The sequence below is a fragment of the Pseudorasbora parva genome, chromosome 7, assembly GCF_024679245.1.
Source record: "Pseudorasbora parva isolate DD20220531a chromosome 7, ASM2467924v1, whole genome shotgun sequence".
Lineage (NCBI taxonomy): Eukaryota > Metazoa > Chordata > Actinopteri > Cypriniformes > Gobionidae > Pseudorasbora > Pseudorasbora parva.
In genome coordinates, this window is record NC_090178.1 from 29,030,881 (window position 1) to 29,043,518 (window position 12,638).

Consider the following 12,638-nt stretch of genomic DNA (forward strand, 5'->3'; position numbering starts at 1 on the left):
TACTTTATATGAAGAACTGAAGTCGCAGGTTTGGAACGACACTAGGGTGAGTAAACAATGACAATGTTCATCTTTGGGTGAACAATCCCTTTAAGTGTTCTGAATTAATTTATTCATCCAAAATGTGACAAATTCTGAGACATTCTGCATTATACAGTAAATTCCATATTTATGAATGGATTCTTAAATTCTGTCCATTCTGTTATCTGCAACGCAGAAATCATAGGGCCCTAATTTAATGCCATGATATTGAATTCAAGACTTTTTGATCAAAATAATCAAATGCCTCAAATAGTAGAAGGTCAAGTTAAGACTTTAAGACCTGCAGAAACCCTGTGTGTTAGGTGAATGCTGCCTGAACGGTAAGATACCAATAAGGTATATACAAATACACCATTTGGAGAATATGTACCATTATGCACAATCACTTAAATCATAAATTGATTTCTATTGAACATCCAATTATTTTCCAACACAATGTCAAATATAACTCGACATCAGAACTTATCAGTTTCAATTGTTGAACATGCAAACACAAGAAACATATTTTTCTATTCTTAATAAAAGAATGAACCAAATTGCTCCCTAAAATTCCTTTATTTCTTATTAATTTAAATAACTTAAATGGCCACAAAATGCCCTATTGTTTATCCACAAGCTTCGAAACACTGGCAAACTGTTTCAGCAAGTACATCCTTCCCAGGATGTAGGATCTTTGGGAACTTAAGGCCCCATATAGTGTAACAATGGGCAACAACAGACTTCCAGAGAAGATTCCTTAAAGGAACACTCCACCATTTTTAGAATTAGGACTTATTCAACTTCTTTCCTAAATTTAGATATGTGGGCAAATGCATTTTTGTTTCAGTGCATGCATTGTTTTGGTTTGGCAGGGTCGCCGCTAGCTTAGCATAATGAATAGAATCCTATGTTGCCAGCTAGCATGTCCCGAGTAAAAGTGATCCCAAACCCCCCCCCATCTAATTACTTCTTGTGGCAAAGCATTGGCTCATCCTCACGTCCTCCGGCTGTTGAGCGATCACAATGTGTTGCGTGATATCTCTGCCTATCTTCGCCTGTGCTTCCCCATTATATAGTCCCAAATCAATATCTACCTAGGAAATCACCTAACTTAATCTGCATTGCTATTTGCACTGTGAATATGCAGGCCACAAGAAGTAATTAGGTGTTGTTGTTTTTTTGGATTACTTTTACTTGGGACATGCAAGCTGGCAACATAGGATTCCATTCATTATGTTAAGATAAGCTAGCGGCGACCCTGCCAAACTAAAACAATACATGCACCGAGACAAAAATGCAATTGTCTTATTATATCTAAATGTAGGATAAAGTTGAATAAGCCCTATTTCTAAAAATGGTGGCATGTTCCTTTAACAGCCTTTTGATTGAGAGACCAGCAGAGCCAGAGAAAAAAAATGCAGCTGGTCGTTTTTGACAAGTATAACCAAACTGTTTCACTTCTGGATCATTTCATGACTAACTCGTTGCCCCTTTGCTCTACCTCAGCTGGCCTAAAGGCTTTAAGGATTCTTTCTCCAGCATCGGTGTCAGATAAATGCAGCCGTTCACTTAAATGGAAAAAGGCCTTTTTATAAGTGAACTACATAATATAAAAGAACAAACAAATTTGAGTAAAAACTGGAAACAAAAATAATACCACAAATATGCACTCACAAAACAAAAAAACATTAAAACAAGACATTTCATGAATAATATTCAGACCACCATGTGAACCTCCTGTTATACCCGATCTTGAATCTTTCACCAAACACACACACACAACGATCACATCCTGTGCAATGTACTATTCTTCATTAAACCCCTGAAAGGACCTCATCTGTAACTTAATAGGTTTAGTCCAAATGCATTAGGACAGAATTGAAGTAACTATCCCATCACATTCGCTATCTAAATACATTACAAATTCTGTGCTTCACACACCAAAATCCTGCTGATGGTCATGACAATGCTGGAGGTCACAAATTAAATTGTCTAAAAACTTTAACTACCGTTTTCATAATCTGAACAATTGTAAAACTTTTGACAGACAGATGAAAACCCTTTTTGTCAGTGAAACAGAGAACTGTCACGAGGACAGTTCAAGTCCTGAGAGTAAGTCGACAGAGACAACAGAACAAAAACGAGGAGTGATCTGGTAGGAGCATGACAAAATTAATGTGCTATCCTAAAACAGCAAGACGGTTTAAGGAGGTGAAAAGGTGGTCTACACACTTCAATATTTATATGTACACAAAAACACATTCATTCTTTTTTATAGCCGCCTCAGCGCTCGTTTTTTATCTGTTTTCTTCTTTGCGACTATATTAGTATTGCTACTGCTTGTGGCGCTGGAGCTGCTGTTTGAGTTGTTGACGCCAACAGCCATTGTGGCCAAACCAGCCCCGGGTATACGTTTGTTTGGGTCCCCTGCATGTTTCTTGGGTTGGGGTCCATCAGCGGGCTCTTGAGGGGCCCCTGAAGTGCCTCCCATAGCATGGATCTCCGTTAGAAGGCGAGCACGGGATGCATACTCCTTATAGTCCTCCAAAAGTAACTTCCCTGCCTCTTCGTTCAGCGCCGACTCTGGGTTTGGATGGATCAGAAGGCACTTGATGGTCTGTGACGGAAAATTATTTATTGATTAATGATTAATAAGAGTTGCATAATACATAGTGTAGTACTGAACAAAGGTTCCTACTTTAAGAAGTTGGAAATTTCTCAATATTATGAAGATCTGATGATAAAATTTATGTTTCTATGGCCACATCTAGCCTTGGTGGAAATTGTGGTCAATGTTGTACAATACAGTTACTTTTGATATATCAATACTCTTTATAATTTACACCAATCATGATATTTAAGGTATGTTACCACCATGTCAAACAAACTAAACTGGAGAATCAATGTCTGAATATAATATTTAAAATGTTTAATAAATACAATGGAACGTCTGATATAAACTGAAATAGGGTTTATAAAAGCACCATTTAGCAAATTTTTCAGATGTTTCTTGAGCCCCAAAATCAGCATATTCGAATGAATTTAGGGATGGAACAGTTTAGATGACAGTGTTCAAATAGAACAGATGCACACACTGAAAACATTTTAACAAGTTTTATATTTGATCAACAAACAGCAAATAAAACATGCAGCTCTATGCACTTTAAGCAAGATTCTATTCTGTGGCATTTCTTTCCTTACAGGAGCATCCCCAATAGCAGCTCATTATAACATCCACGTATCACAAAGGACACATTCACGTTTCATTCAAATGTAACTTGCATCTCAGTTTTTGATTTTATTGAAAATGAAATCAGAGGATTTTACTATTAATACTACTATAATTATTACTATAACTTCATGTGATTATTTTGTCTCGATGATTGTTATGTAGGCTACACTGTAGAAATTGGATTATAAACAGACTTAAAATGATGTGGTAAAGATTATTATCTCTTAAAGTACCGTGTTTCCGTGTTTTTTTTTCCTAGGCTTGGTTGTTTATGGGGCGCAATAACGTCTTAATACTTTTTTTTTTATGGCGTATTTTCTTATTTTTACCTTTATTCCACACTGTCTCCACTGTCCTTTGAACAGCTCGTTAGCTTCCTGCTTCTATGAAGCCCATCCCTCCAAAAAACGCAATGGTCTTAGATTGGTTAGATGGCCAAATGTAGTTTCATGTATTTTTATTGGCTGAAGTGCCAAGCACAGGTTGTCTGGAAACGCCACGCCCGTTCCCATTACGGGCAGAAGTCACATCTGCGGTGACTAGCAAGGGTTTATGTCGTCACCAACCCGGGAAGAAGCTTGTTGTAGTCCAAACCAGCTGTTTTTGTAGGCAATAAACTGCCATAACTTTAAAAGACACTAGCTGCGTTTCCATTACAGATTTGCGAAAAACGTTTGTGATATTTCTTATATGTCGATACAAAACTGTTGCGAAATGACAGCGTTTCCATAGCTGCAGTTATGCGACTAAAACATATTACTTTCCTTTCGCGATAGGTCATTCCAAAATGATGGCACTTGGTAGGTTTGTATATCCCATCCATCACACTAGCCATTATTTTTATTGGAAGGAGACATATGTGTTATCCAAGCATTAATGGCAAGGAAAGCCCCTTAGGTTACTTAAGCGGCACGGATATGAGGTGTGTGTGTGTGTGTGTGTGTGTGTGTGTCAGATCTGCTTCAAGGTCTTCATGATAATGTAGCATTTCTGTGTTTAGAATCCAGTATTACTGTAATCCTATATTGTCTTTTACGAGTTTAATAAAGAACTCCGTCTCGTCTTCTCTCCAAACCGAAACCGTCATCTGTAAAGAATGATCGACTTTTAAGCGCGGCAGGTTGACGCATATAATTTTATTTTTACCACTTTCGTTATTTTGGCTAGATATTTCGTTTGATGAGCATTTGAACTGAATTTAGAAATGCTTTGGAAAAGAAAAAATTGGCATTTAATAAACTAAATAATTTTTTTGAAATGGAGACCGCGTTTGGAGTGAGTGCATGCAAAATAATTAGTTCCACAAATAAAAATAGACAGTTTATAATTATGTCTTGAACTCATCTGTATAGCTAAAAATGACAAGAGTATTGTAAATTGTTTCGTCTCTCTTAAAGGAAGAAGGAAAAAATGAGAACGTCGGCGCTTTTATCGGCCGTGGGTTAAAGAAAACATAGCCTAACTACGAAACTAAATAGGCTACGTTTAGGCCTAAACATTAGCCTGTAATATTATTTTAATTTATATGTTGGTTATGAAAAGTGAGCAGCATGCGCAAGAATCGTAATATGTTTGAGACCTGGGGAGTCACATGATTTTGATCACTTCGAGTTTTATTTTCTAGAAAGTCTTTCTTAAAAAATATATTTAGTTTTGTATAAATTGTATTTTTATTTTGATCGACGTTTCATCAATGAATTGCCTGTTTATTAGATAAGAAGCAAACTAAGATCGTCTGGAATGGATTGACGTGCGTAGCTGGCCTGTTTCCTCTGCCTTTGAGTAAGGCTGAAAATACAGGCTAGCTCTTTCTGTTTTAATACATTTCTTGAATATATGTCTTAATTACAGTATATATAGCCTGTAGTCCTTATTAGGAGAAAATATATGTCCTTTTAACTACATTATCTTGTTATTACGACACAATTGAGTGGAAAATATAATATATAGGCCCTATTGCAGCAATGCGTCACCGCAACAGGTGACATGTAAATGCGAAAAAAAGTTTCCATTTCAGCTTTGCGAAAATGTCCTTTTTCGAATCGCCTGAAAAACCACCTCATGAGAGCGTAAAAACTTTTTTGCGATATATGGGAGTTTTTGCGAAATTGCCGCGTTTTGAAGGGTAATGGAAACGCGCTTAATATCTCCTTTTGCATTGAACTTACAGCGCTGTAACTTTGCAGATACTGTTTAAAGGAATGCTGAAGCAGCAACATTACACACTAACTAAAGTTAAAAAAGTGAAAATCGCATGCAACCACCCCTTTAAATGTCACCCTATTCTTGTCTGAACTTGTTTGTGCGTCTTTGACAAGCTTCAAGTTATCATTTACCAGGTGGTTTTAGTTGAGGTCAAAGTCCACTTGCCTTGCATTCATAGATTTGAAGTATTTGCCATTATAGCAGCGACCTTCTTTTTGCATGTCCGCTGACAGGGTGACCATAATCGATTGAGTTTCCCTCAAGACTATTGTAAACGCCAAAATATGACCGCACCTCAGATTTGTTGCCTTTAGAACAGTCTGAATAATCTCCTGGCATATTTAAACGCGGATAATTAAAGCTGCTGTTCGTAACTTTTTTGTGTTTAAAATTTACAAATATTATACAATGAAAATGTACAACATGAATCCATTTTCCAAACCATGTTTTGTCTTACCCTTAATCATTATGGTACACTTTTAATAAGTGTTTATATTGGGACTATTTCAGGCCAGACTGGTAGGTACCGCTGCGGAGGAGCACAGTCCCTGCGTGACTCGGCATAGACATAAAAAGAGAGAAGTAGCTCCGGCTGCAATGTTCTTTGAAACATTGCACGTGCAGTTCTGTTTATTAACCGCTAGAGCGCAAAAAGTTACGGACTGCAGCTTTAAATTTAAAAAAAGATTACTAACCTCCAGTTCATTATACCGTAGTTTATTGTAAAACCGGTAGATCATGTCACAAGGGCTGTCACAATTTCTCATTAAATTAGAGTACTTGATAGCAATTTACCCATGTCGAGTAACCAGCAAGAGTGAAAACGATGCATTCCAGATAAGGAACCATGAACAGCACTATTACACCGTTTTCTAAGGTTGCACAATGTATTAAAACCATTTAAAAACAATACTATAGTATAGATAGAGCGTTTATTTATATCCGTGTAGGTTACGTGAGACTCAATTCAGATGCTGCTCCACATTAACTGTTATGTACATGCATGAGGTGCATCATATGCATCTCTGCATATGATGCCAGAACACAGGAGAATACACCGGTACATTTCTAAATGTTTTGAAATACAAACATTTTATACTTAAGGTTAAACCCTCACTCTGAGATTGCATGCTTTGATGTCCAAATTCTTGTTCATGAAATTACAGTGGCTCTAGCATTTCTATAATAAAAAAATGGCCAAATGGTAGGGCTGCATGACGAGGAAAAGCTGTGATGGGCGATAACATTGTTTAATAATGCAATGACAATATGACTTGCGATATTATAGCCTATTCAAATGTGAATTTAGCTATACTGTTCCCATGTCTTAGTGCTTTAATAGGTTCTTTGGGAACATAGAACCTAAACATTGAATAGCCTATTCCCACTGAATAAAGAAGTTAAATAGATAACTTTTTATTATTATTTTATTTTTATTTTTTTACAAAAATTGCACATAAATGAAGGCCGGCACAAGCTCAACTGCCTCTCTAAAACACCGTTGCGCACTCACAACTAAAGACAATCTTTGAGATGCATGTGAAAGACTGGAGATTTCATTAATTGATAAAATTGCACAAAAAAATAAAAGCTTACAGAAGCATGTTCAGATTTTTTTTTTTTAATTCTTAAAAACAAATTCAACACCACCTATGCAAAGGCAAATTCTGTTTTAAATAAAATAATTAGCTTACAGGCCCAGGCCTAGGGGCATGGGTAGTGGGGGGTGCACCCCCCGGTTTCACACAAATTTTTGTTTATTTACATTTATTCATCTTTGGCATTTAGTAATTTATTTGTAATAAACACTTAAAGTGGCCCATTAAAAAGTATTATTTATATGTTGAATTAGCCTATGTTTTTAAAACAAACATGAGGTCATATTGTGACCAATGCGGTGCGGTAAAATTTAGTGCCTTTCTGAAGATTCTGTTCATTTCTAAAGCTCATTCTGCTCAGCGCCATGCACTCAACCCAGAATGCTTTTTGTGACATGATGGTTAAAATATAAGCATCTCCGATATAAGTAGCTAGGGCTGCCCCCGATTAAAGTCTTTTCTAGTAGTTTTTCTTTTAAGATGACGTTCACGCGGCGCCTCAGTGTCATCGTCTGCTATACTTCGCTTATTTATTAAATCCAGGCAATTTGGCTGATAACACATTGATTAAAATTAAGATAAAATGTATAAAACAAAATTTACTTAATTTTAACAAAACAAAACTTAACATAATGAAGTCATTAAAATCATTTCTTCTGACATTGTGCATCTTATATGTCCTGTTCACTTTTCATTATCAATGTAGATTAGATAAATAAAAAAAATTGCATTATAATATTTTAACATATGAATATGTTAATACCCTCTCAATACCCTTCTGAGCTGTAAAAACCAAACTCTGGTCGGGCCAATCACATCGTGTTCGGTGTCGGTGGGCAGGTCTTAACATAATGACGGCCGAGTTGGGCTTCTGTGATTCTAGTTAACACAGAAGCTGGCGAACGGCGGTCTTTCGAACCAGCTTTGACCGCGACTCTGGAAGACTTGGAGTTAAGCTTTTCTCTGAGAAAAGACCAAAGAACGGCACTGAAGTCATTCTTAAAAAGGGAAGATGTGTTCTGAGTTTTGCCAACCGGATAGAGCGAATGTTTAATCTGTCAACTATCTCCGCTTCACCTTCGTTGCTCTGGTTGGTTGTAGCGCTATCCTATCGCGTGCAGAGGGAGTTTGAAAGACAACCGTTTATCCCGCCCCTCGGATTGAGCCCTGTCTATGGTGAGTTTCCAGACCAAACATCTTGATGTGGATCTGGCTTGTCAGGCTACAGAGAAATTTAATTTACACTTAAAAAAAAAAATTCTTCTAATATTTATATTACAATTAGTGTAGTAATTAAGGTTAAAATAGAGAATTCCAATGCAAAGAGTCAAATTAGAGTAATTTTGTGGCCAGAAAAATAATTTTCATTTGTAATGCCAATATCCACAAAGTGCCTGTATGGCCCTCTAATAAATAATAATCAAGTTACTTAAAATATTGCATATCATAACTGCTTACTTATTTGTAGGTTTCACATTTGAATACGTTAGACATGGTCAAATACTAGATTAAAAAAAATTAATGTTAACTTAATGACGTTATATTTTTTGGGGCAAACTAGCCCTTTAATGATCAAAAAATTTACACACATACAGACATATCCAATATTGTGGCAGAGCTCCAGAAGCAATACTCTCCAGAGAATAATCACCTGATTGGAAATGCCAATTGTTAGAGGGGCAAAACAAATCTTGAGTATATTATAGGGCATTAGTCTAGGTTTAAAGGGACAGTAAAATGGCACTTACTAGCAATACATGTCTCAGGCCCAGCTCTGCCTTCCAGTCTCTCTTCAGTACATTGACACAGATCTCACCCTTGTGTCCAACATTAGGATGAAAAATCTTTGTGAGGAAATAACCTCTGGGAGGTGCAGCAGGAAAATCCTTCCCAAGGACCAAACGCATCCTGAACACCCCTCCTGCATAGGGCGTTCCTTCTGTTGTGCAAAAATAAAAAAAACAAAATGTACATTTATAATGCAAGTAATAGCCTTTATAAAAAGGAAAAACACCCTCTAATAATATACACTTCTTACCTGGTCCCTCAATTGCAGTATGTAGTTCTGTGATATCCTCTTCACTGGGGTAAATTTTGATCCCCTCCGGAGGGTCTGCTGCCAAGGCGGAAACCTCTTTATACACGAGTCTCAACACTTGAGGCGGCAAGTTCTCCACGTTTGAATTCTACATGAGAAAAAAAAGAGTAGCTAATGAACCTCACAAATACAGTAATTGCAACATTTGGTAGACAGCTTAAGGGATAGTTCACCCCAAATATAGTTAGCCAGTCAGTTGACAGAACCATTATAGGAAGAAAAAAAACACAAGTTAATGGTCAAAGGGTGCCGACAACTGTCAGGATAACGTTACCGACATTCTTTAAAATAGCTTGTGTTTAACATACAGTTAATGAAATAAAATAAATCCATTTAGGGTGGACTATATTTTTACTAATTTGTTGTACGTTTTATCGCAACAACCACAAGATGACTAGCTGAAAATAAGTTAAATTATCTAAAACTAGGACTTCAGTAACAGTGGAATTTGGTTAGCAACATCTAGTTTGACAGCGGCACAGTATAATCAGTTCTATTAACTCAAGACCGTGATAATGGTATAAATTAAAGTGAAAAACTGACACGAAATAATATCAACTATGTATTAAAAATCAAGTTTCAGCAGTATTGATAAGTTAAAGCTTGCAACGTCAGTCAACGAACAAGACAAACTGCTAAAAGTAACGAGAGAAAAAAAAACCTGAAAATATTTTTTTTATATTAACCAAATAGTTTAAAGCATCACTCATCGGCGCACAGTTTAAACCTACCATTTCCAGCTGTGTGGGTTTTTCTATTAGCCTCAAATGAGAAAGCTCAGTAAACTGCTCCCAAACCAGCGACTAGACTGATCTGGTGATCTATCACTAGGTTGACGGAAACCACCTATTGCGAATCTAAAAGTTGCAACCAATCAAGATTGCGGAAATATATTAAGACGGTTAACGAGTATACAAATTATCAAAACCAAATTTTCACTATAATGTCGGTCGGCTTGCTAGTATTGCTATCAAATCAGGCTAAGCTAACGGTGGGCTTGCTAAGAAATGTGGCTGTCTAGCTAATCTCTAGAGCTTTCCCTAGTGAAACTGCTATCCGACGTTGTCCTCAGAGGAAATCTGCCATGTATAGGTTTTAAAGTCCAATGTGTTGTCAGTTCGTCTCGGATAAAGTTGATTTGCTCGATAGCTAACTGTCACAGACGGCTACTGTAGCCTGTTACCAGCTAGCAGTCTTTGACACGGAACAAAAATACAATTCGTCTAAGAAGCGGTTCGAAAGAGGTTTAACCAATCAGAAATTGAGAACGACTCCACGTGCTCAAAAATCAAATTCATCTAACCAATCAGAAGCTTGTGTTGCGCTGACGTACACGCCCTTGGCGACCTCACGGACCAGAGAAAGTTGAGAATGCGAAAAATGCTCTTTGGTAATAGGTGCGTTTGAATAACTCGTTCCCTCCCAAAGGCAGGGACAAATGTTGGTTCGATTGATGATCCAATGAAAGACTTTAGCGGTTAGTGTCACTCTAAAAAGATGTATGTTTGACCCATAGACCGTAAAAAAATTTGACCGGAATCCTTTGTAAATCTAACCCGTGCTATAATGAGTCATCTCTTGTAGCTAGTTGCAACTAACTTGTGAATCACATAATTCTATTTGAGTGAACGCGATAGTACTTCGGTACAAGTTGGTTCAAAAAAAGTACATGTAAAAGCTATTCATATTAAAGGTTTTAGCTTTTATGTTACATATGCTTAATATTGATCATTTACAGTATCAGTTAGATATGTTTTTTATTGGCCTATATCACTAAACATTTAATTAAAACTATTTGTTTAAGCCCCAATCAGTTATTTAGGTCGTCATTACAATTGGTTTAATCCATAGACAGTAAAAAAAAAAAAGTTTAATCAATCCTGCTAAACGATTTACTGTGAGAGCCCACAAAATGTTTGTAGTACCACTTAACGACCACTAGAGAGCAATCTTGCTCTCTATCAATTAGTGCTGTATTTTTGTTGTTGTTGCAAAAAACGCGTTTACACAAAATATGACATTATATATATATATATATATATATATATATATATATATATATATATATATATATATATATATATATATTTGTATATTTATTTATTTGTACATTTATTTTTATGTACATTTATTTGTATTTTTAGTTATTATATTTTGTTAAAAAAATATGTGTGTATATATATGTGTTTGTGTGTGTATATATATATATATATATATATATATATATATATATATATATATATATATATATATATATATATATATATATATATATATATATATATATATATATATATATATATATATATATATAAAATAGCATATGTGATAAAAGTTCATTATTTTCCATAATGTAATGATAAAAATTTAACTTTCATATATTTTAGATTCATTGCACACCAACTGAAATATTTCAAGTTTTTTATTGTTTTAATACTGATGATTTTGGCATACAGCTCATGAAAAACTCAAATTCCTATCTCCAAAAATTAGCATATCATGAAAAGGTTCTCCAAACGAGCTATTAACCTAATCATCTGAATCAACTAATTAACTCTAAACACCTGCAAAAGATTCCTAAGGCTTTAAAAAATTCCCAGCCTGGTTCATTACTCAAAACCGCAATCATGGGTAAGATTGCCGACCTGACTGCTGTCCAGAAGGCCATCATTGACACCCTCAAGCGAGAGGGTAAGACACAGAAAGAAATTTCTGAAGGAATAGGCTGTTCCCAGAGTGCTGTATCAAGGCACCTCAGTGGGAAGTCTGTGGGAAGGAAAAAGTGTGGCAAAGAACGCTGCACAACGAGAAGAGGTGACCGGACCCTGAGGAAGATTGTGGAGAAGGACCGATTCCAGACCTTGGGGGACCTGCAGAAGCAGTGGACTGAGTGGAGTAGAAACATCCAGAGCCACCGTGCACAGGCGTGTGCAGGAAAGGGGCTTACAGGTGCCGCATTCCCCAGGTCCAGCCACTTTTGAACCAGAGCGGCAGAAGCACCTGACCTGGGCTACAGAGAACCAGCACTGGACTGTTGCTCAAATTTTGCATGTCATTCGGAAATCAAGGTGCCAGAGTCTGGAGAAAGACTGGGAAGAAGAAAATGCCAAAATGCCTGAAGTCCAGTGTCAAGTACCCACAGTCAGTGATGGTCTGGGGTGGCATGTCAGCTGCTGGTGTTGGTCCACTGTGTTTTATCAAGGGCCGGGTCAATGCAGCTAGCTATCAGGAGATTTTGAAGCACTTCATGCTTCCATCTGCTGAGAAGCTTTATGGAGATGAAGATTTCGTTTTTCAGCACGACCTGGCACCTGCTCACAGTGCTAAAACCACTGGTAAATTGTTTACTGACCATGGTATTACTGTGCTCAATTGGCCTGCCAACTCTCCTGACCTGAACCCCATAGAGAATCTGTGGGATATTGTGAAGAGAAAGTTGAGAGACACAAGACCCAACACTCTGGATGAGCTTAAGGCTGCTATC

At 36.7% G+C, this 12,638-nt stretch overlaps 1 protein-coding gene across 1 annotated transcript; it reads right to left on the bottom strand.

Moving 5' to 3' along the window:
• Positions 1 to 1,595: 1,595 nt before the first annotated feature.
• Positions 1,596 to 10,365, bottom strand: ube2s (ubiquitin-conjugating enzyme E2S). Its single transcript, XM_067448987.1, has 4 exons — positions 9,886 to 10,365; positions 9,095 to 9,242; positions 8,805 to 8,995; positions 1,596 to 2,638 (listed from the first exon to the last, which is right to left on the bottom strand). The coding sequence occupies exons 1-4, from the start codon at positions 9,886 to 9,888 to the stop codon at positions 2,294 to 2,296; spliced, it is 687 nt and encodes a 228-aa protein (XP_067305088.1). The 5' UTR covers positions 9,889 to 10,365; the 3' UTR covers positions 1,596 to 2,293.
• Between the last annotated feature and the right edge of the window lie 2,273 nt (positions 10,366 to 12,638).

What these genes read in the sequence shown, in the direction of transcription:
- ube2s (XM_067448987.1), bottom strand. An exon ending in TACTGCAATTGAGGGACCAG is followed by an intron (nt 8,996 to 9,094) that starts GTAAGAAGTGTA and finishes TTTGCACAACAG; the next exon opens with AAGGAACGCCCTATGCAGGA. An exon ending in GCCTGAGACATGTATTGCTA is followed by an intron (nt 2,639 to 8,804) that starts GTAAGTGCCATT and finishes TTTCCGTCACAG; the next exon opens with ACCATCAAGTGCCTTCTGAT.